General features: G+C 40.4%; 1 protein-coding gene across 6 annotated transcripts in view; it reads left to right on the top strand.

The window, feature by feature from the left end:
• The window catches only part of MACROD2 (mono-ADP ribosylhydrolase 2), an 887,639-nt gene that overhangs the window by 4,655 nt on the left and 857,748 nt on the right, over positions 1-25,236 (top strand). For 4 of the 6 annotated variants that reach the window (XM_061461530.1, XM_061461527.1, XM_061461526.1 and 1 more), the window contains exons 2-3: positions 234-350; positions 17,626-17,733. In XM_061461530.1, coding sequence (XP_061317514.1) covers positions 234-350; positions 17,626-17,733 — 225 coding nt within the window. The remainder of the gene's footprint in view (positions 1-233; positions 351-17,625; positions 17,734-25,236) is intronic. The other 2 variants (XM_061461531.1, XM_061461529.1) reach the window with 1 other exon arrangement.

Genomic DNA, 25,236 nt, shown 5'->3' with positions numbered 1-25,236 from the left:
TGAGAGTGCAGTGAAAAGACGTTTTTTTGCAGAACTGGGATATCCAGAAATAGGTGCATGCAGTTGTTCACATGGACTGTGTTTAGCTTTAGTTGTAACTCATTGAATCACCCATGCTTGATTCTCTCAAGTGATATTTAATTGCATCAGGGATGCTGACTTGGTCACTACTTGGCTAATGTGCAAGAATATATGAAAGCTTGCAAAACTTCTTTTCTCTTTTCCCTAAACAGAGCGCCTGCTGAAGATGACCTTGGAAGAAAGACGCAAAGAGTACTTAAGGGAATATGTTGCACTGAAAAATATTCCAACATGGATGGAAGACTTAAAAAGTAAGAGTGAAGGTGATGGTGAGTAAACCATGAGAATCTTTTTAAATATAAACTATTCTGTTTTCTCAATCCGAAGTTCCTTTTCAGGGGGGGGGCAAGACTTAGGACCTGTCTTACTGCTAACAGTGTCAGCCTAACACGAGGAAAAGAGCACTTCAGGAACAGGGTGGGGAAACCCCAACAAAATTTCTTAAAGCCTCATTGGTATCCACTAGTTCTTCAGGTATCCCAAGAAAGAGTCACAACACCACATCAGTGTTACCCTTATGTGTGTAAAATAGCTATGCTGGACATGGGTCTTACTTCCCAGATAGTCTAGCAGTCAGCCATGCCTGATGAACTTTGTCTTTGAAACTTACAAGTGTAGTAATATGGGGAACCAGGCAAAATAGTGGTGTTCTTATAGGTGGCTGATAGTGTGCAGGTTGTGATGTTTTCTGAAAATGCAGACGTGGGAGAAGATTAGATTTGAAGCCTGTCTTACTTATGGTCCTGTCAGCTTTCTTGGACTGAGGAACATGAGCCAAGTCTGGATTAACTACCCTTCCCTTAGCATGTGCAGCGTTGTAGTGGTTATGATCAGCAGTAGAGTTGTCTAACTACTTCAGTGAAGGCTAACCCAAAATGGGAATCTGATTCACTTGGAGAATTCTGTATTCTGTAACAGTGCCTTTTTCTTAGTCTAGTTGCCTTTCATTGATGTAAGAGTGTGAAAGAAGAGGGATGACTTGAGCTGGTTAATTCTTTTTTTTTTTTTTCTTGATATCCTACTTGGCGGAAGCTTGTGTGTTTTGGAGGAGGATCTGACTATGAGAACTAAAGTGCTTCCTGCTTCTGGAGATACAGGACTAGTTTTCTAACCCTTTTGATATCATTAAGGACTAATAGTGGCCTGTGTGAACAGGTGTGTAGAGTAATCATGGAGCTGCAGGTGAATGTGGTCTTTATGGTAATACTTTAGGTGAAGTGAGGCCTGGAACTAATCAGCTGTTATTAATAAAATGGGAAAGCTGTAGCACTTCTTAGCACAATCTGGAGGAGGTGAGAGATTTGCAGACGTCATAAACAACTAATGTTATCGTCTACTCTTAAAAAAGCGTCTTGAATGACTTTTGAAGTGAAAATGTCAGAGGTTGATGAACTCTTCAACAGTGATTAGTAGTTGTATTCTAACAGTAGCCATAAACCTCTTTCTCCTATTAGAGTAGCTCTTTTCTATCTTAGAATACCGTGAAGCCTGTCCATCTATTAAAAAAGGCTGCATAAAAATAGGTTACCTGACTTTTCTGAGTGATACATGGGGAGATGCAGTATATCATGTGGTTTAACTGGGAAGCTCTTTAGCCATTCTAACCTAGGCTGCCTGCATTTGAACTACTCTGATTCTGTATAATGTGCTGAAATTCACAGATCTTGTATTACTTGGGCTGCCGAATGTGACAAGGTGTGGATTCACATTGCAATTGCTGTTACACTTCACATAAGCCAGATGTCAGTGTCTAATATGTAGGTATTGAATCATGGCACTGGTGAATTCATTTTCTTGTAGCTGCTCCTGCATTCTTTCTGTTGGTACCAGTACACTGCAAAAAGTGCTGGAAGGCAAAAGTTGTGCTAAAACACTGCTACTTGAAGCTTTTGTTACGCTGTACATTCTAGAGAGAAATATCCACAATCACTTGTTATCTTTGGTGTGTTTGTTGTAAGTAAGCCATGTGGAATAGTGGACTTCTAGGAGGACAGACTGCTGAAATGCTTCTGCATTTCAACTGATCAGTACAGTTAAATACGTGTATTAATGTGACTGTTACTTCATGCATTTCACACTCTATTTCCCTGAAATGTTGCCCTCGCTTTGGAGGTATCAAGAGTAAGAACTGTCTGAGCTAAAACAGTGAAAAATTTAGAGTTTAAGTCTTCTTGTGGGTGAGAACTTCTACTCTATGTACTGGGACATGGTGGAGGGCAACTGGTACAACCTAAATGAGACTCTGGAGACAGCAAGTAAAGGCCCAGATAGGAGGAAATTGGTCATGACTTGGCAGTGCCATGCACAAGTCCTGATATTTTATTCAAGGGAAAAACTACTTCTTGCAGTGACAAACTAGAGAAGTCTAAAGGGTGTGGGGGGGAAATCCTCTGTATGCCTGTCAAGCCAAACCAGCAACTGATGGGGAATGCAGAAGTAGTTCTCTACCATTTACTTCTAACACTGTATACAGTGGCAAAAATGATGGATTGATTAGTAAAGTGTGGAGTGGCTGTTCAGGAAGAGTGATGAGGAGAAATCAAGAAAGCAACCAAGAACAACTAAAGTGAAGCGGATGCAATCAATCAGCTGCTGGAGTAAGAAGCTGTAGGAGAAGGGCTGGCAGTAGTCCCTGTAGATATTCAACTGGAGATGAAGGGTATTCAAGACTGCACACTTTTTTTGTACTGGCAGTTAGGAAAACTACATGAAAAATACAAAAGCTTTATGGTACCTATTTATAAATGCAAATTTAAATGAACATCTCCCCACACTAGGAGATCCCAGTCTGGAAGTTTATCAGGAGATTGAAGAATCTATGAGGAACTGCTGGAACTGAAATGACCTAAAAAGTTCACGTTGGGAAGGAACCAATCTAACTGCCATGATACCTCTGTGTGTTCTTTATTGACAAATTTGGAGAACATACCTTAGTTTGTGGATGAAAGTGTTTCTTCCCCATCCCTGCTCCTCCACCTTTTGATACGAAGTTGTGTTTAGAACTCAATTCTGAAGAAAACCAGTAAAGCTTGGAGTAAGTTGATGTTAAGGTAAATTTTGGCAAGGCTGGAAGTCTTTATAACAGAGGAATGTAAATGATGCAAAGGCTTTGAGGAGTAAAGTCAGGGAATTCTGAATGTGAGTTGACAAGGGCTATGTCCCTTATAACAGCAAAGTCTTTGCAAACATTTGGCATTTGAAAGCAGCTGTGTGTAGTTCTTATCCTTGGTTTGCTCTTCTGTGACTAAACCAAAAGCCTACAATTTTTGTAGGTTTACTCATGTGGACATGACTAGCTGTAAGAAACCAGGTTGGTGTGAGTTTTGCTATGGAATTTGGTCAGTATTTCTGATACTTTTTGATATGAGTAGTGTGTGCAATCTGGAATGCAGGGACTAAGCCCAGTGCCCCCTGCTCTGAACTGATGAAAGCAAGCTGAGGTGGGTATGTGTGTTTGCAGAAGGACTACATTGTCAACACCCCATGTTTTGTGTACAACTTGCCAGGCTGCACAAGCGAATCTTGGAGATAAAGTATGTAATGCTGTCCCTTCTTCCACTGCTGTCATTGGGAAGTGGCCCTCTTTAATGTAGAAGGAGATGGTAGGAGGAGAAGAATTCTTGAAGTAGTTCTGTAAATGTAACCTTTGCTTTAACTGCATGTATTAAGGAAATAAGGAGTTGTGTGCTGTGGAAATGAAGAATGAGCTTGTCGTGCAGGGCTGGCTATTACCTTTATACTGTAACCCATTGTTCCTCCTGCTTCTTATCCTTCAGATGCTCCAAAGGCAGACACATCTCATCTGTTCAGTTATGTACTTTGAAGCAGAGTTCCTTCCTCATGATATGCTAATAATGGACTTGTATTTTGAAGCTCTGGAATTTGTATACCTCTATTTCAATGCTATTTATCGTATACTACTTGATGCTAGGCTTTCATCCTGTAGAGCAGTGGTAGCTTATGTTTTGTCATGCTTGGTGAATAAAATGTCACCATATAGATGAATAGAACATTTTTTGAAATCAAATATATATATAAGCTCTTTCTTAGGTTCATACTTATTCCTTTGCTGTCTTTGCTCTTCAGTGGGGAATGTGAGACATGACTTAAGAAAATGTCCTTGAAAGCTTTTTGAAAAATCAGGGTCTTGGGAATTCTGTTGTCACTCAGTTCTGTGTGTCACTGGTAGAAAAATGTTGCATTGCATTAATGGGCTAATTCAGAAGGTGGAATAAGTTATGTAGTTTAACTTGAGGTAGCTGTCAGTCCTGCTAAGTATCCCAGCCTCTGGGATTCGTAGCAGCAGTGCCAAGAAAACAGCAAATTCAGGTGATGGTTTGAAGATCTTTGCTAATGGTAACAGCTACTTTTAATTGGATGAAGTTAAAATGGAAGGATACAGTCACTGTAAAGTTTATATTCATTTAAAATTAAATGACATAAAAGGTCTGCAGGATTGGGTTTTTGTTTTTTTTTTTTTTTTAAGTCTTGAAGTATGCTTTGATGTTTTGGCAGCCTCTGGATTTTCTTTCTTTTTAGAAAATGATATGGTTCAAACTGTATTCAAATTAATCTACTTTAACACTGAGGGTTTTATATATAATAAAAAGGTTTGGATTGAATGAAAGCATATTTGTACTCTGAATTTATAGTTTTCTAAATATTCAAAGCGAGTTGATGCAAGATTAGAGAGACAAAACATCTGGATGAGCCACTCAAAATGCTTCATGCTGAAAAGAAATTGTATGGTAACACTGAGCTCCCTTGACCAGTATCTCTTGAGCTAGTTAACTAAACGCAGGCAATGCGGCATTCTTCAGAGCTTCTCCCTGTGGCCCTGTTTGATATGAATATCTGTTCTGCGGGAACTAGGAATCAAGGTGATGATCATCAAACAGCCTTTGGAAAGTAATGCTGCTACTAAGCTGCAGTGAAATTCAGCCAGGTAAGTGAGAAATAGCATCTCTCTCCACCACTCACTTTTCAGTGAGTTATGCAGGAAAAAGAAATTGCGTTCTGTTAGAACATTGATTGTCAAAAGTTGCCTGACGAGCAACAAGTTCTGTCTGTAATGGCTGTGTGAAATGAGTATGCTTCAAGACTGCCCCCCCCACCAAACCAAGTCCATCAGCTTGCACTGTGTTATTTTTTTTCATACAGTGACTTTAACAACTGTCTTTTAGAACTGATTTCTAGTTGAGTGACAAGGATGAAAGTAAATTGAGATATGTTAGCTCAGTGTGATGCTTGCTATCTGTCAGTCAAAGAAAATGGTGCTTTTGCTACTGAAACTCTTTGGTTAAGTTCACAGTACAGCAGATTTTCTGCAGAATTCACATAGAAAACTGCAGTAACTTGTGTGCTGCAGTTCAGGATCTCCTGCTATTAGCTGTGGCCTTGAATGTGAATTCCAGCTTTGCTTAAACTCTTGCTGTATTTGGTTTTGTCCTTACTTATATATTGGCATGCCACTCAGTTACTCATGCTAAACATTTTATCACGAGGTCTCTTGAGGGCTATTGTGTTTAAGGTTGGAAAGCTGTGTCATTTGAATGCATGTGGAGATCACTGCTTATTAATTGTCTGTAATGGCTGGGGAAGCTCAGCTAAGAGACCGCCATCTGTAGCTTCTATGGAAAGTGTGAAGATCATGGTAATGAAGTCTTCTGAGTACTTAAGAAATGACATGCTTTTTGTGGAAGAGGCTATAAACCTGTTTGTGCATATCTGTTATCTGTCTATTATTCCTTTGCTGCTTCCTCAATATATGCATGTGTGGTAACATAAACAAACCATGTCCGCAGCTTATTAGTCTGTTCTAAAAGTGTCCAGGACTCTGTGCCCATGGCATAATGTGGGGTGACTTTAAGGTTGAGGTGGTTTACGTCTGGCAGCAGTAGATCCCGAAGGCTGCCAGAGCGATAGGGAGTAACCAGAGCCCTGTGTGCTCTGATTCTCCCAGGCTCTCAGCTGCCCTTTGGGGATCTGCCCTGGACAGATGCAAAGTTGCGGAGTGATACAAATCTGACCATGTGATCTACTGACCTCCCCACTCTTCTCCCTTCCAAATCATACACCTCAGCTATTCTTTTCCAAAGATACAGCCTTGTACAGCACAGAGATAGGGAAAAAAAATCCAGGTGCAAGTTTACTTGAGTGTAAACTTTGAAATAACCTGAGGGGGATGGTGGCTTGTTTTTTGAGGCAAGTATTCTTATCTAGTTAGCGATCCCCTGATACAGGGGGATAAATCGGAATGTTTAGTGTAGCGTGGAAATGCAGTATACCAAAAGAATCAGTATGTATTTATTTGACCTTGTAACTCCCTGATGAGTGTCATGCGTATAACCTTTATAGGCTGGATTAGCTGTCAAAGAAATGACACTTGCAGTACAGTTCTCTGTAAAGTGCTTTGGGGGAAAACCAAAAGAAGTATCTTGCTTTCAGCAAGTGTGAGAGATGATTATTAAAAAGCAAAAACAAAAAATCAGCCTTTTTTATATAGATTAAGAACACATAATCCAGTGTGGCTAATCCTTCTTCTAAGAAAATAAATCACTTGTCTTTGATGTAAGTAAGATGATGACTTCTTTTTAAGCTGCTGTTCCATGATTGTTCCCTTTTTTTAACAAGTTCCACACAGTGTTAAGCTTATACATGTCCTTGATAGAGCTATAGTTTTTTGACCTTTTGCATGCAGCTGAGAGTACCCTCTTATTTCCAGTGGCAGCCAGCTCCTCAAGGGACAAGAGTTAATCCCAGGAAAGGATGCTGCTCTCAAGAGTAAATTAGTATCTTTACTGAAGTTCCTTCCACAAGCTCTCAACATGTTTTTGAGAGTAATAAAAGATGGAGATGCAAAGCATGTCTTTGCCAGAAAAAATATTTCTAATGTTTAAGTGCTGGTGACATGAGTCTTGACCAGATTAATAAATCCCAAGCTTCTGTTCCACATGCAGTATGAAAAACAGTCCTTTTATTGTAGCTGTTGAACATCACTGTGCACTGAAGTTTTGCACAGAGGTCCCTAAGGCAGTGCTAACCAGTGTTAGGAAGTCTGGATGATGTACTGTGCTGTCAGCTGGTAGGCTCGCTCAGAGTGTGAGGAAGGATGGCTTTAGCAGCAGTGATGCTGTGTGTATGTGCCATTCCTCAGAAAGTGCTGAGAAAAGCACAGGGTTTCTCAAGTTCCAGCCTGGAGTTTTTCGGTGGCTGACTTGTCTCATATTCAAGACTAAAGGAAAGCAGCATGGTAACTTCCTGAGGTATTTTAATATGTGCAGGGGGAAAGAATAGGTTATACGTCTTGGTTTCTAGTAGTTTTTATATGCATGTCTGTCTTTTCTCCGCCGATTATTGTTTCTTTCTGTTACCTTTTATTGTGTATAAAGGATGAGCTTTTGAGCATGGCAGGCCGCAATATCAAGTCCCAAAATTAATTTCTTGCTCTACAATGGCAGTTTCAGAAAGCCATGTAGTTTTGCTCAGTACGGTAGCTTGGCTAAAATCCTGATATATAATTTGTGAAGGATTGTGGCATATGTCTTCAGAGTCTTTTGCAGACAGATGTGAGCCAATGTGCCAGCCTCACTAGAAGCCACGTGTCTACGACGATGCTGAGGCCAAGATCAAGCTGTTACGTTTACCCTTGTCATTGCTTACTAACGTAGACCTATTGCCCTGCCAACTGGCTATGTGACTTCTGCCTATCTTCAAGTATAGGTGGAAAAAACTGATCTTTCCCAGCAGAAGACTGGGAGCCTCTTTTGATAAGATAGTAAGAGACTGGTGTGGTTTGTCTTAATTAACTGTAGCTTAGATATGACAGACATTTATGAAGGTGTTGAACTATTGCTTCAAGTAGGATTTGCTGCGTGTGGCTAACAATAATTAGCGATCACATAGGGTAGGCCTGTTGACTGCTGCTGTCTGGATCTGGGAGGCTTGATCAAGCCTGAAAATTCATTGCCATGTATGGATGGTTTAACTCCCATGATAAGGTAATGGGATCACTGATGCAGTTGAAGCTCACTGAGCTCTCCATTTGGACCATATTAACCAACTTTCATGCACAGCTGCATTTGCTTCATGCACAATTAAACAGTTGATTACACATGTGTTAAAAACCCAATCACTGGAAAGTAGATAAACTTGGTTTCCCTTTTCCAGTTCACTAGAGCTGAACTGCTCACCACATAGAAATGTCTCTAACAAGCCAATGTACTACAACGTTGTTGTACTACTAACTGTGTGAAGTGATACGTGGCTTTCTCTGTGTGAGGGCACCTAGCTGATGTGCAGTTGGAAAATCTGGTTGACATGGAATTCCTCATCCATTTAGGAAGTGCTGTGTACAGATGTGTTACGATGCACAGAAAATTCTGTGCTGGAGAGAAGGCTCAACAACCCAGTTTATATTTAAACTTCTGTTTTGCACAGATTTGAAAACCACTGAAATTACAGTTGTATGTGTGGCTCCATTTCACTAAGAAGTAACTTACTCAAATGGGGAGGCAGGAGGAAGCTACTGAGGCTTGCAGCTGTTGCGTGTTGACTTGGCATGTTTGCAGAAGTGTGTCAAGAGTCTCTACCAAAGTTTCCAGATGTTTATTTTGTGGACAGGATGCTATAGAATGGGCATCTTGCAAAACTAAACCTCTCAGCCTTCTGCTGCTGTAGCAAGTACGTTTCTTTCTGAAAGTGGAAGTAGTTCTCTACATGCAGCTTGGCATTAATAGCATCTCTAGAGGTTCATGGTCAAATGCCGAGTTAGAAATGACTGCTTTGTAGTTTAAGAGGATTCAGTCTGAAGACTTTGATCATCTATAATGCCGATATGAAGGAAGTGTAGAAGTGGTTGCACATCTGTATTGCCTTGAAACATTTACCTTCCTTATCCTGCCCTTTGATTTTTCACGGAAGCTTTTTTTTTGTGTGCAAATATGGGCCTTTTTGATTGTCTCCTTGGTACTGATGGTTAGTCTAAAGGTGTTGTAGATACGCGTTTCTCATTTGCTGCACAAATATGACTGGTAGCTGAAGTTCAGCCTGTATTGGATTTATGCCTGTATAGTTAATATTTTCTGTGTGAATAAGGTGCTTTTTAAAAAAAGACACTGCTCTCATACAAACACACTGTGTGCTGCAGTGCTGCCAGTTTGTGGTAATATTTAATGAGTTTATGTCAACTGAAAGCAAACCCCAGACTTTATGCAACTGTCACTGAGGGGATGGACCAGTTATACTTCAAGGAAAACTAGAGTTCCGTTTTCTTTTCCTCCCCCTTTGCTCAGTTACGAGAGTTCTTATGGGGGAAGGTTTGTAAGTGTATTGCAAATAACTAAATCCAGACAGAACAGGCGGTGCACACCAACATATGCCTATATTGACTTAGGTTAGGCATGCAGAAGATAAAGCTAGATGTTCCTACTAACTGATAGTGAGCTTGTAACTAATTGCTTGTGAGTTTGCTTTCTATTTTTCAAGTCCTTAAAGCAAGCAAGTATGACTCGCAACACTAATGGGTCTTAGAGTCCTCTTCAAATACTGAAGATGTTCCGGTGCACCTTGCTGTTTGGATTAAAGCCCTAGTCTGTTCTAGGCTAGCAAAGTACATGTGGTAGCTTGGGGAGTAGGGGAGGGGGAATGCTGCAAGGTAAGCGCTACCTAATGTCTTCATGCAGAAAACATTATCTTCTGTACTTGCATAAAAGCTCACCTACCTGCCCCCGGTACTAGAAAACTGAAGTTTCTACTCCCTGCTGGTAAGCAGTTGTCACTATATCTCATGCTGAGAGGTTCTTGAGTGACAATGCTGTGAAATGTTTGCTGGCAGTTTAGCAGAACTTTCATAGTTTGCTGGTAGTAACTTTTTACTTCTAAGCTCCAACGGTAAGTACTACGAAAGGCTGTAAAGCTCAGCTGGAGAAGCTGTTGCTTAGCAGTGGTGCAGGGAATTCAGAAACCAGAGAACATGGACTAAAACTTGTCTGACTGCTTAGGAAGCTAATGAATTTGTTTTCCCACTACAAACTTAGTATATATATTTCTACTTGATGCTGCGTTTGCTGCTCCCACCTATTTAAAAACGGGTTTTTATTTCTTGGCTAATAATATAGATGCTGCTGAAGTCTGAATGCCTGGTTGGTCATGAAAAGGCTTTTTTCCAGTCAGTTTTTAAAGCTGAGTGAAGGAGTATGTGCTGCTGGTAGTGGTAGTTCTGGATGGAGGCTCATATTTATCCCAGGAGGTACTGGATTGATTTGAGTGTACCAGGCAGTTGCATGAATGTTGTGATACTACCAAGACACAGCTCTTGTAGTGAAGGTGATCTGCTTTGTCTTTGAAGGGATCTAGTGAAGCAGCATGGTCTGTAGTCTTTTAGCTTGATAGAAAAATATGAAGCCATTTCTATGACACAATGAACAGTGGTCTAAAGGAGTGCAAATTTTTTCCTCAATTTTTGAACTTCTACTGTTACAGATTGACTGTAGTAAAGGATGAAGCAGTATGAGCTGGATATGATACGGTGTAGTTCTTGCCTTCATGTGACATAGGTTGACCATTTAAGATATTTCAGTACAACTCATGCTGCTGTTCTGAAGAAGGATCTGTGTATCAAAAGGCTCAGTATCCCTCAGGCTGAGGTACTGATACTCAGGCTTAGGCAAGAGCTTGGTAAATATGCAAACAACATTTTAGTTCCAATGTGTTGTCACAGGGTCCAGAATCCCTCTGAAGACTCCCATTAAAAAAACAACTGAAGCTGACAGTGATGGAATATCTTCAAATACACAAAGCACAGCTCCTGGGTCACAGCTAAACCAGCAGCCTGTGGACCCTAAATCATGAATTCTCAAGCTAGCAGAAGCAAGCATAGCAGCTGGATGCTGATTCTCCAAGCAAACACACAAATACCCAAGGGCCTCAGCCTACTTATGTCGTGTCTTTGCTGTCACTGTATATGCTGCTGAAGTGAGATGACTTTGATTTAGGAATTGACAATTGCTTGTCCCTGCAGACCAGGTTGCATCACAAATAGGAATCAAGAATGTATTCCTTTTCTTGTCCTCATTATTTGTTATTACTGATTTCTGAAACTTGGGTCCTCAGTACTTTTGCACTCTGTACCAAGTCTTCCCTTGTTTTGCAGAAACTTCAGGAAAAGGGCGAGCTTCTCCATTCTCTCTCCTCCGTCTTCTCCCAGACTTAAAGGGTATTCATGTGTCTCAATTTTGTTTTGTGGGGGACATACAGAACTGTGTAGGATAGACTGAGGGAAGGGTTGGAACATAACACTAAGGATTGGAAGGGACTTTAAAGCTTATCCAGTTCCAACCCCCTGCTATGGACAGGGACCCCTACTACACCAGTTTGCTCAAAGCCCTGTCCAGCCTAGCCTTGAATGCCACCAGGGATGGGGCAATATTGTGGCTGACAAGTATAGGCTTGTATTTACAACCCTGTTTGTGGGCTGCTGATAGCAACAGCATCATATTTAACTTAGATCAAGTGAATTAGTGCCGAGCTCTTTGCAGTAGCTTTGGAAAGGTGTGTTACAGCACTGTTGACTGGACGACAGCGTGTGGCACATTGAATGTGGGTTCTAGTGGACATCAGATGATGCACTTGTCCTCAGGTGGGGGTACTTTGTACCTCCTGAAACACCTTGAATGAGAGATAGCATGATCTGCTGACCTGGAAGATGTGACAGAGTGCTACATCAGCAGATTAGTGAGTGTTACAGAAGTGGGAAGTGTAGTTGATGCACCACATGAGCCATGAAAGATGATTGAAGGACTACAGCATCCCTTCTGTGAGGAGAGGCTGAGGTTTAGCCTGGAGAAAAGATGCCCCAGATGGGATCTGATCTATGTTTATAAACACATGATGGGAGCATGTGAAGAAAATGGCTCCATACTCTTCTCAGTGGTACATAGTGACTAAACAAGAGGCAATGGGCATAAATTAAAACAAGACATTCTAGGTGTAAGAAAACATACTGTGAGGGTGGCTGGCTGCTGGGACAGTTTGCTTGGAGAGGTTGTGGAGTCTCCTTGGAGATACTCAAAATCTAACTGGGACAGGGTCCTAGGCAACTTGGTTTGGGTGACCCTGCTTTGAGCAGGGAGGTTGGACTTGACCCATTGCTAGAGGTCCCACCCAAACTCGTGGTGTCTGTATGCCTTAGGCTTTGTGCTTGGCTATAGTCTTTGGCTAATCCAATTATGCCATTTGGTAATTAGCTGAAGCAGTGTGTATTGGCAGAGTGTGCAGCAGCCAGGGAGAAGGTGTTGGTGTTCATCATCAAGTGCCTTTGACTTCAACGTTCTGCTGAATTTTTGGCTAGGTAGGAAGAGATTTGTCTGCAACAGATGTTCCTTCTTGTGCTTGGGTTCTGATCTTGTTTAAGTCCAAGCAGTGATAGAGTAAATCTGTATTACAAATCTGAAGTACTAGAGTGCATCTGTGAATGCTTTCCCCCTGGTGATGGAACATATGGAAGTAATGCTTATCTTGATTTAGATAAGCAATTGCCTTTCCTGTACAATCATCCACGGTTAGTAGGAGTAGAAGCAGGCACGTAATGTAACAGATCTCACAATCTGTCTTTTCTAATGTTCCGTAAGCCGATGCAGAAACAAATGGGATGGAAAGCTGTGTTGTAAGTGGGGTTTGTAATTGCTAATAGTGTCATTTTTAATCTGTACAAGACACTTGTAAAAACAAAGCATTAAGGAGGCACTGAGGGGAAGAGCATGCAGGGTGCGCAGCAGAATGGCTGCTGCACAGCTCTCTGTAGTCAGATGCATTCTTGGAGCTTGCTTGGCTCCTTTGTGTTTTCAGTAGCTGAAGTAAAGTGGATGGGTGTCCCAGTCCAGACTTTGCTGAGGGCCCTTCTAGGACTGGAAGGGCTGGCTCTTGGTTGGGGTTGATGTTGGGGCTCATATCTCTTGCTCGGTTTCTTTTCCCAGCACTGTTTCCAGATCAAGTTATAGAGTGCTGTTGGTGAAGCTTTCCTTGTGGGGATGTGTGTTTCTACCAGTAGCTGTTGTAGTTGGGTTGAGATAGAGGGCAAGCTTATTATTTGTTTTTAACTTGGTATTAATTTACTTCCTTCAGCTGTGAATCATAAAGCTGGCTATGAATAATGAAAATCTCCCATTTCCAACTTTGTTTCTTGCAATTCAGTCAGTTACTCCTGTCTTTATGAACTAGATGAAGAAAACCATGAAGTTGTCTGACTGGTTAAACAGAATTTCATTTAATACTGTAAGCCTGTGAGCTGAGCTGCGGTAAATCCTCTTGACTTGTTCTTTCTTTGATTCTTTTTCTCTTATCTGCTCTTACTTATGGAGTGCCAAGAGCCTTTTTCTTTGCCATAGGTGTTGCTTTATACTATGGAGCTTTAGTAATTGGTTTTACTACTTTGTGTGTACTCTAGTCTCTCATTATCAAGTAGTTTTAAAATTGAAAAGGTGGTTTGCTTGTTTTTACAAAAGCTCTTCCAGCTGTAGGCTTTTCTCTTCCCTTTGGTTGCAAATACTTTGATATTGTTGTATGGTTTTATGTAACTGGATGTCTGAGGTTTATTTCAAAAATGAAGATACTTTAAAGCGTACTAGACTTTAAAATCTGCCTATTTTGGCAGTGATTGGGGCCGAGTTGATGTTACAATGATACTAGGTTGGGGCCATCCTTCCTGAGCGGACCAGTTGAGCAGATTCATGCCCTTTATGGGGGCTCCCTCTAGTGAGCTCTTCTGGAAGACCTTTTTCCTTCCAGTTCTGAAGAACTTGGACATGTTCTTTCCAAGCACAGTTTTTGGTTACTAAATCTCATGTGCTTTTCTGCACATGTGTAAGCTGTAAAGGGCCTTTTCCTTTGGTGTGAGATAGGAGTTGTAAGTAAAGCTGAGGGACAGGACTGCCTATTTGGTGTTAAGGCATCAGCTGAACAACTTTAAAGATGTGGCTCTGTGGACTCACAGATGTTAGGAGCATGGTTAAAGGCCTGCTGGGTGTCTCATAGGAGGAAAAGCTCGTGAAGTTGGGTTGTATAGACACGGATGGAAGATGATGGCATGGATATGTGGGGAAAAATGGTGATGGGACATAAATTTTCAACTGCTCATGGTGAAGATTTTGAGCTCTTTATATATTCCTGAGGCTGGGGCAGAGAGGGAAAGAGGAGGACGTAGATCAATTGATGTCTCCACTGTTGTATCTCTTTAAAAACAGGTTACACACCAGATTTTTGAGGAATGATGTAACAGGATGAACTCTATCATGTGTGAGTGCAAAGATGATTTAGTGACCACTGACTTTGCTTTGATAGGACCTACAATAAACTTGTTAGCAGTACCAAAGCTAATTGTCTTTTTTTGCCTTGTTTCTGTATTGGCTATTTTGCAGTGTATTGCTACATTTGCCTGGCAGATGTTGTTTCTTGATATTCTGTCCCTACCCCTGGTCAAAATCACCCCAGAGAAGGGATGGGTAAGACCTGGATGGAGGGTGCTAAGCAGGCAGAGGAGAAAAGTTTGCGCATTCTTTAGGTCAGAGAAATGTGAGAAAGGCTGATAAAGCACTTTGTGGAAAAAATTCCAAGCCTTTAAGACTTACAAATTGCTTTGTTGGGTGTTCTGTATCAGTTTTGATTTTGTTAGGAAATGCTGTCTGCCAGCCCCAGAGATTGAACAGATGGTGAAAGAAAAGCAGTTGTCTCTTCCACAACTATTTGTATGATATTGGGATTACTTTTGTAATTATTGGCATATTAGTACTCTTGTTGAGTGTCTTTATGAACAAGCCTTGGCTCTCCATGGCTTCCATCAGCATCTAGCATTCTTCTGTAACAACCAGAATGAAATAAAGTAAGTGCAAGTACAATTCCTCTGTTAAATCAGACTTTTATTGGAAGAAATCAGGGTAATCTATCAAAGGTGTACAAGGCAGCACGTTTTTACTGCTGTATTGTATTAAAGGCAGCAGTCAGCAGGAGTCTTCCTAGAACAGGTAAGGGACTTGCTGGAGAGGACGTGGTAGATCATATAGGAGTATTGTAGGGTGTTTTTGTGGTAGTTTGTTTTGTTTTCTCCTTAGGCAGTGAATTTACTGATGCTTTTCTGTGGGAAAGGAGTCTCGGAAGAACCACACTCAAATATATTCAGTACTTGCAAAGAGTAAGAAGTAGAGGAAAACCGGTGATGGCTGTGGAGAATAGAAAATCATGAGGTAGTGTTGATGTGGCTCCCTACAGAAAGAGTTAGATGACCTTAGAGGCCTGTAAGAAAACTAGAGAGGGACGTTTTATAAGGACATGTAGGGGTAGGACAAGGCGAAACAGTTTTAAATTTAAAGAAGGGGGGGTTTAAATTAGATACTAGGGAGAAATCCTTCCCTGTGAGGGTGATGAGGCTGTGGCAGAGGTTGCCCGGAGAAGATGCATCTGCCCCATTCCTGGCAGTGTCCAGGGCCAGGCTGGGTGGGGCTTGGAGGAACCTGGTCTAGTGGAAGGTGTCCCTGCCTGTGGCGGGGGTGTGGGGGGGACTGGAACTAGATGATCTTTAAGATGCCTTCCAACTCAAACCACTCTATTGACCTTGCTGGTGAACTGACTGAGGGACATCTCTGCTTTCCCTCTGAATTTGGAAGTAGTAATAATGAGAATTAGCTTTTTTTATTAGTATCTGTTGTCTTCATGGCTCTTCCTGGTTGATTTCTTTTATTTGTTTTTGTATCCAACTGGCACAAATACTGTAGTATCCAAACTGTACTTTCTATTTAAAAGTAACTGGTTTTACTGTGGAGAATTTGGTGTGTTTTGATTTGATGTAACTAGTGTTGCAGTAACTTGGTTGGGAAGTTGAGGGGGAGGATGATCGGATGTACTTTATATTTGGCAGAGTTCCACTGTGATGCTCGCTGGGGAGAGATGGGGAAAGCAACTGTCCTACTTGCAGGCAGAATGCAGTTAGCATCGGAGCAGATAATAAATCAGACTGTAAATTGGTCACAGAGGCTGATTTGTATTTTAATACAACTCAGCATCTAACTGCAGTGGGTATCGTCTGTTGACAAATAGATGAACAGTATAACTTTTAGGTTAAGAGTGACACAAGGTTCTTACGATAATGAGAACTTGGTACCTTTCCACAGAGCTGCTCTTTGCTTTAAGACATGGAGGGCCATCTGGTGGCAATGGGATACTTGCTTTCAGAGCCAAGTAGAGGAGTTAAACCCCTGAATACACACACTTGAATACAAAACTACCTTTATGCTAATCTCACAGTGACAACATCTGTCTTGCTGGAAGTGGCATGGTTTTTGCATGAGGCATGTGATAGCTAATCTACAGTAGAACAGAGTGAGGCTGGTTATTTTGGAGTGGTTGAGATAAATGATGATTTTTGATAGCAGTCATTGGTGCTGAAGTCAGAAGAGCAAGATCCAAAATAAATGTTCTTATTTCTACTTATGGGTGCTTATGATGCTAACAGATTTGAGCACGTGTACTAAAATAGGTGGAGATCGATTAAAGTAAAGGTTGATGTAAAAACTGAAGAGCCACGTTTCTTTGTACTGGTTCTACCTTTTCACTGTATTTTCCCTTGAGGTGTTTTTTTTTTTTACTTGGAAATAGATTTTATTTTCTCAAGATTGGAACTGTTTCCCACTTAAACTGTCACTTTAGCAATTTAGTTTTATTTCTGGCCAGTATATGAACTTGAGCCTCTTGAGTCATTTGGTTTCTGTCAGAAAGAATGAATTTCAAAACATAACCTAAAATGCAGTGAAGCAATTTTTCTTTCTCTCATTAATTCTTTAAGTGGAGATCTCACAATGCATGACTAGGTCAAGCTTTTGGCCACTATGTGTTTGAGGTAATCAAACTGTTACGTATGTTGAGTATGATGGAAATGAATTGGTGATGCAAAAATTAAGAGTTTACTGGAATAAGGGACCTATTGTTCAGTAATCTTTTGACAGCTGATTTATGTTGTGTCGTCTTCTCTCTCACACCCTTTTTTGACCTGGTCTAATCGATTTGTTTAAGGTGGCAAAGCTCCAAGTGTTAAACGTGCTGGTGTTTTCATTCAGGCTTTTCTTCTGTGCACTACCTGCTGCCAGGGCTGTTGGCAAGTGGGGTTCCTGCGTGGTGTTATGTGTTTGGAATAATTCTGTGTTGAATGAATGGCTGCTTCAGTAGCAGGGTTATCTTAACTAATTCCAAAGAAAAGTATCGGATCTAGCTTCAAAAAATGTGTACGTACATTCAGATTTTTAATCTAATAGTATCTTGGTAAGGAATCCGTGCTTGTATTTGGAAACAAATACAAGGCAAGTCGTGTGGTTTTTTTTTGGGGGGGGGGAAATGCTAGTATCTTTGTGGGTTACCGGTGCCCTCTCGAGGCGAAACGGGAGGATGCTGCAGTCTGACAGCCACAGTATAACGGGAATTGCTGAGATCTGCTCTGGACTTGTAAACAGCGATCTCTGAACCACGTTTATAATCTGTGTTTGATGCTTTCTTGGTTTGTAGGTGAAACCGCCAAAGAAGATCTGCAAGGGAAAAAAAGTCTGAGTGAGAAAGTTTCCCTCTACAGAGGTGACATTACACTGCTTGAGGTCGATGCCATCGTTAATGCTGGTAGGTGGTTAAATGTTTTGGATTATGTCATGAATGTCTTTTGTAATGCCACGTTGCAAGCTTGAACTTTTTAAAGTTGCATAAAATTGGTATGTTCTGTGGAAATTGGTTGAAAACTGGGGGTTTTAGCCTCATTTTTCTATGTTGTGTATCTGCTCATCCTGTGCACCTTTTGTGACAAGGATTGCTGGGAAACTTTAATAGCATGGAAAGGAAAAAATAATGATCTATGCATCTCTTGACTTAAGTAGCTGAGACTTCACACTTGATATTGTAGAAGGCTGAATTTGGTTATTACTGCAGTACATTCTGGTGTGTTTTTATAAATCAAGCCATTTGTGGGCTAGGTAATACGAAAACCTTAACAATTAGGTGATAGGAAAACTGAATATTTGAATATTTGCTGTCTTGTAGGGAGATCATATTTGTCCTACAGAGTTCTGAATGTTTTGGTACCTCTTCTTGCTTAGTGGCTTTGTCTCCGTGAATGCAACATAAAAAACTGTGCATAGCATCTCATGACAAAAAGCAGGGGGTGGTGGTGGTGGTGTGACTCTGCAATTAGCTTGTGTTTGCATGAGGTTATAATCTAATTGGTCTGGTTGGGAAAGACTATGGGAAGCTTTACTCTTACACATACGTTCAGCCAAATCTTGCATGTACTCCCCACCCCAAAAAGAATACAGTCTGTGTGTCTTGAGAATGGAAGTTTTTTCCTCCTTAGTATTTCGCTGGCATTGTCCTTAGCTCTTAGGAGCATGGATTTGTTTTCATGAGTTTTTGTGTTATTAAATTTATTGGAAGGAAACATACTGCAGTTATCTTCTTTGTGTTAGAATAAAGTGTAGGTGTTGGCCAAAATTGGTATGCTTGTGTGGAGCTACTTGGCTCATTTCCATAAAGAGTAGAGAAATGTTGGCTTGTACAGTGTGGAAGTTAGTAAACAGATTTTCTTGGATTGCTTGATGTTGTTCTCTCTGCATGGCTCCCTAACTTTACAGTGGAGACAAGCTAGTGGGTTTTGTGAAGTATAGGTAGAAATCTCAAAATGCATTTGTGCACTCCAGCAAGTAATGAGGGTGATATTTCCATGCAAAGGTGTTTAATCTTATAGTTAACTGAGGCACACAGGTCTTTCTAAATTACAGACAAAACAACATGTTAACATGACCCTCTCCTCGCTGGGATAGTGAGGCCTCTGAAGCTTTAATCCTTTAATTTCCCTCCTCCATATTCTGTCAAGATGACATTCCCAGTAGTGCTTTCACTGACTTCCTTACTTTATCACTTTACAATAACTCATTATTGGCATACTTCTCTCAATTTCTGTCTAGATTCTTGGTTCATATGCCTGCCCTGAAATACAGCCCAGAGCTAGTTGCAGATTAGCTCTAGAGCAGAAATACTTCGATTTTTTTTTTTTTCTTTTTTTCCTTCTTGATTTAGAGGGGCTTTCTCCCATTCTCTTGAAATGTCCAGAAACATATATCCCAGCCTGCCAATGACCTTTATCTACCTTTGGCAAAAAGGAAGAAGTTATTTCTACTGATGTCTTCCCTAAGTAGACTAAAGAGAAGTTGGATCTGGGCTGAATGAGAGATTCAGATTAGATGTTGGTAGAACTGCTCATTGGAAGGGACAGTGATGCTTCACTGAATTGGGCTGATAAATAGCAGCAATCCTAGGTCAGGGCATTGGGTATGGGAGGCTTTTTGAGATTCTTCTATCCCTCTTCTGTAATCTTTTATATTTCCTAAAGCGCATAAAACATTAACTATTATGAGTTGTTAATATCCTTAGATAAAAATGCTAACCTTTAGTTACCTTTAAAAATGAAATGTTATCTGTATGTCAGTGCAGTAATTAAAGTGTAAGCCTTTGATTTGCTCATAGTTTCAGTGTTTTTTCTTTTGAAGTTAAACCTTCTAGATATATTGAGGGATAGCTGGAAAGCTGAATGAGGAGGAGGAGGATATTTTGGTTCAAGTTCCATATTATCCAAAAAACTCGAGTTGCTGCACTGAGACACTGAGATTTTTTTGACCAAAGTTTAAGTGAAGTTGTAGCATCTCTTGGATGGTGGTATCTCAAAACATGTTTGTGCACTCTGATGCTTTTGCGAAGAACTTTGTTTTTCCTTCTGTAACTAAAATTTATCCAAGCCTCAAGGAGAGAAAGCAAAAGCTAGTTGCAGTACTAGCTTCTGTGTGTAAGTTGAATAAAATGCAGCTCATCAAACATGGAATATGAGACAGACTTTTTAGAGGTAAATCTGTGCAAGTTCTTTTCATGCTTAAAGCCTTTTGGCTACCTTGAATGTTAACGACTGACCCTAACCCAGGGCTTGCAGCTGGCAGGAGGAAGGAAGAGACCCTCTTGAGACTTTCTCTCTGAATTTAGGAATTCCATTAACTATCTCCTGTAATAAATAATTTAACATCGAGCAAGTCATAGCCAAGTTAAAGCCTCAGGAAGATGCTTAGTTTGAATGTTTTCATTTACATTGACTTATGTAAACAAAAACATGCTATAAATAAAGGGAATAGTATAGCAAATTCTGGGGCTGTGGAAGGGTTCCAGGTGATTCAGATTGTCTCCAGATTTGGATACAAATATATTGGCAGTTATATTTTTGAGTGCCTGCCTGAGGGGTAAGCAAGACATCAGTGGATTTACTTGATTACACAGGGTGTGAGACTGTGGTAACTTGCCTGTGGCACTGACTTTTACTGTCATGTCCTCTTTGGGCATCCAGATAAACAGTGTGACTCTTCAGAGTATGGCCCAATTTATTTCTGAGCTGTACTATACAAACACTTCTGCTAAATTTAGTAGCTTGCCTTATGCTCTGAATTCTGTTTCCTATTAAATTTCTCATATGCAAGTGAGACAGTTAAATTGATCACTGAATTTTTTTTTGTTGGGCTAACAAAGGTGTTAATGGTGATCTTAGGTAGCTAAATGCCAAGGTATCACTGCTGAGCCCTGATACAAAAAGTTCCCCTTTTTCCCTGGGTTGTAATAGGCAAACTGAATGTTACTTTCCAAAAATGTCTTACAAGTACTTTATGCTAGAAGAGGACAACTATGGAAATGGTGGAAATAAAAAAATTCTTTGGTTGCTGTCAAAACCACCATGTCAAAACAGGCACTGTGCAATCACGTGTGATCAGAATGTGGATCTATTTTTCTGGCTTCTGAAGAGAGTGAGAGTTAACCTGAGATGCAGTGTGATGGAGCAGGTAGCACCAAGAAGGGAGCTGATGTGCCATTTTGCTGAAATCTGTGTCCATTATCTGTCCCTGTAAATCTGTTACCCTTACATAATGTTTCCCTAAAACCTCCTTGCTACTGACTGCATTGCAAACTGTTATTAGTTTAACTTGGTATCTTGCCTAAGGTGTCCTGTTTGGATTTTTTTCTTCTCCCCATTTTTTTTTAAGGATTCAGGTAAAATTTGTATAAAAATTTCTGCTTTTACTCCTATTTTCTTTTTCTCTCTATTGGTGTTACACTCTAAGAATGTGAACAGGCTCTCCTTGAGGCATGTACTTCATAAATCGATGATAACTGGCCTTTTGAACAGATTAGATATTCCTGGATGTCACATCATTCTGATGCCAAAAGTGCTTCAAGCACCTGGAAGCCAGATAACCACTATTAGCCTACTTCTATGCAACTCCTAGGAACTGAGCTTGGGGGTGTGTGTTTAGGAGAGGGAGATGGGGCTATTTAATCCATCTGCACCTTTCAACTCTTTAAACACAAGTTGTATTCATAGTGCAGGCATTTCCTGATAGAAGGCATTTCTGTGCAGCAGATGGGCTATGTGAGGAAAAATAGTTTCAGATAATGCTGGACATAATACTGGAATGCTAAAGCCACAATCTGTAATATCCATCCTACTGCTTTGCCTGCTCCCTCTACCTTAACGTTGCTGAATTGCTTTCTCCAAGGTATGATGTGGTTTAGGGAGTGGGTCTTTCTGCTGGTGGTTAATGTATCAGCAGTCCAAAGTCAGTCATGTATGTCCCAAGTTGTGACTCAAAAACAATTAATTCCCTTTGAGTATGGTTGTCTGCTGCCTCTGCTGTTTTAAATCTGGGCACTATGACATGATGGTCTCATGGCTTGGTGGGGCTGATGTATTAACACTGGTCCTGACTGAAGGTTTCAGGGCCTAGTTGAAAACAGCATTAGTCCGTCATTCATGGAGTTCATTCTGCTTGCTTTTAGGCTTCTTCAGGTATGTTTTCTTCATACATTTGCCAATCCCAAATACAGGAATAAACAGTAAAAGTCACAGCAAGTTTTGAAAATTAAATTGTGCAATCCTTACAGCAACAGCTAAGCTAAATGCCTCTGCATTTTTAATAAATATAGGAGGGAAATGTTACTTACATCATATGCAGCAGCTTTTAAACCTGAAATAGATCAAGGAGTTGCATTTTCAGAGTTGGTGAGATGTAGGTCTGTATATCTGGTATACCTTAAGCAGCAGTTCATCACTACTGACCTTGGGTATTCATTCATTTCTCTGTTAGTAAATCTTACTGGCTCAGTTCTAAGTTAAAGAATGTACTAATGTGTTGTGAGTGGGTTTTTACTAGGAGCAAGATCGAGGGGAAGTGATTATGTGGGGAGAACAAAAGATTATCCTTATTTTTATTTGATCGGGGAGAGTAGGATGGCTTGCAGAACACAAGAAGAAATCTTATTTCTTCTTAGCTTTGAAAAATATTGGATATCAGTACAGGAGTATTGTACTCATACTGGAAACCCTTAATCCACAGGAAAAAGGAAGCTGATCAGTTTTATCCAAGTAGGTGTTTCCAGTAGTGACCTCTAGTGTTGCTTCTAAATTAGCAATCAGATGATTTCTACAGTTACAGCAACTAGGCGGCTCTACTTAAACTGCACTGGGGTGCTGGAATAATCTCTAATCCTCCCAGATTCGGGGAGAGACTCACTTTCTAAAGGGAATATTTTTTCTATACGAGAAAACAAGTGAAGTAAGGTCTTACTCTGATAAATAGTGAAAAGAGCTGGTGAAGAAAATAAGTCAACAATTTATGACCCTTTCTTACTAACCTCTGATGCTGGAATTCAGTGATTGAACCACCTACTGTTGCAGAAGAGGTTTCCTTCATGGGAACCCATCCACACATCTGCAGTGAGTCACCTCAGCTGGTGATGCCAGTTTGGCAGACACCGGCTGCACAGGTTTCTTACATTCCTTGGCGTGTTCCAGCTGAGCAACAGTACAGAGGGGATGATTATCTTGGTTTCCTTCAGAGGCAAGGGTGTTTGCAGGGGGTGAATTACAGCTGAGTCTTTAACACATTTGTAAGAGTTTGTCCTACTGTACCTCCCTGTCCCAGTGCAGGAGCTGTATTGAACTAGGAAATGTTTGGTTTTAAATATGTCCTGTTTACTTTGCTTGCTGCAGGGCTAGTTTTAAATGGAGTCTCTGCATGATTCAACTTAGAGGATGAAATAGCTCTTTTCATATTAAATCTTAACTTTCCCTGATGAAATGCACCTTTCTTGCCCCAGGCTTCTGACTTCACAACTGTGTTTAAGTATTTTAGTGTAACAGCAATCTCATTCTCCTGTTTTCTTAACTGGAGATAGCAGCAGATGTTCTTGTGGACTCTTCTTTTCCTGGCCTTGACCTTGAAGTACAATCTGTTTAATTTCATGACACATCCCATTTCTCTCAAGTCCAAAATTACACATCAAGGTAGAAGTACTATGTATTGAAACTGGGAACTGAATATATTATCAGTGAATTATGCTTAAACAAGTGTGTAAGTATAGATAGTGGCTGAACTATGCCTTTCCACATAAACAGCTTGTTAATGTGCAATCAGTCACTGCAGTTGCCTTGAACTTGGCGCTTAATGAACAGGTGGGGAAAAAGGATGGATTCTAATCTGGAACAGATCTGACACCAGGCAATTTCACTGATTGCTAATCCATTTCATTTGGCAACTTAATTTATCACACAAAACTTTCATCTTGTAGCTTCTGAAGTAGAAATTACTTCAGAAGTGGCCTGCCTAAATGTTATGAAGGTGTTTGAATCAGTCGCTGGGCCTGAAGTAGTGTATACATAGTCTCTCCCTTTCTGTTTTACAGTGACCAGTAGGTCTTACTCTGTAGCTTACTTGAAATTGTTCGTTAGTTCTTTTTTTCACTATAAAAACTTTTTAACTATAAGTACCTTAATTCAAGTGTTCCTACTATTGAAAGTGGAATCAACAAAAGGTACAATCTGCCCTTAAACTGCTTATAAGATTTTTGTGGGGGATGTTTGCATATATTAACATTGATTTTTGTGGGGTTTTGTGTTTGTTTTCCCAACTGAACTAAACATAAATGGTTGCTTGTGCTGGGAGCTTCTTACTGAGTGATGTCCAGTAGCATGTTTTGTATGCATGTTTTAAATGCTTTGTTTCCTGTGTACAGATACAACTTTTCAGTTTATCTATTAATCTCTTGCATGGAGTCATCTGGCATCTGCCTATGTAACTTACACTGTTGTAATTTCCTCTAGGAATAGAACCAATAATGCTAACGAATTGTTGCTAATTTGGTTTTCATCTTTAGTGTGAGCAGACTCTGGTGTTAATCAAAGGTTCCTCGAATTAATTTACAGTTGGTACAATTACACTTGTGCATAAAACCTCAGGCTAATTTATATGTAGTCCTCACTTACTCATCAGAAAAGTCAAAGTTAATAGTTGAGGGAATGGGTCATTCTCAATCACAACATCTGTGAGTGAGCTTATTTCTGCTTTCTTTGGAAAATATTTTAAGTGTGGCTGGAGAATATAGGCATGGTTGAACTTCTGCTCTGCTTTTGGTCTGATTTCAGTGTAGTTCTTTAGTGTGATAATCATTTGGATGACAACTAAAAATCTGGGTAAAGTGACAGTGGTTAAGAGGATGAAAACAAAGAGAAGTACAGCTTCTCTGTACTAAATTAAACGGAGATGCTGTTTAATTTAGGTGGGTTACTTTAGCTGTTGTCTTGATCAAGCACCATCTTCTCTAAGGATGTGGCAAAAGCTTAAGATTGAGAAGACTAATGCAGAATTATACAGCAGCAAGTATAGTCATAGTATACTTTGAAAATATCCCAGGTATAATTAGTGTAACTCAGAATTTAAGAACAGAGAAAGGGAGGGTTTGCAGTGCTGTGCCTGCATGTCAGGAATGAACTTTTTTCATAGGTATGGTGTGCTTTGGGAAAGGGGAATTTGGGGGCAAATGTTTTCACTATGCCAGTATATTCTACCAGTGTACTTGCAGCTGGGTTCTTCAGCTAACAGAGATGGATTCTTGGTGGGTCTGTGCCTCAGACACAGTCTTAGATGTTACCCTGATGAATCACGTGTGGTGCCTGTGAGCAGAGAGTCTCAGGTGATGGAATGAAGACCTAAACCTTGCATGCCTACAAGGAGGGCTTTGCTGATCGGCCTGCCGTATGGCTAGGTA

Source organism: Pezoporus flaviventris, unplaced genomic scaffold (genome assembly GCF_033815535.1).
Source record: "Pezoporus flaviventris isolate CSIRO_AGI_PZ_B2104156 unplaced genomic scaffold, CSIRO_AGI_Pfla_v1 ptg000031l, whole genome shotgun sequence".
In the NCBI taxonomy this organism is placed as follows: domain Eukaryota; kingdom Metazoa; phylum Chordata; class Aves; order Psittaciformes; family Psittacidae; genus Pezoporus; species Pezoporus flaviventris.
Note: the sequence above shows the minus strand (reverse complement) of the source record. Positions and strands in the feature narration are given on the sequence as shown.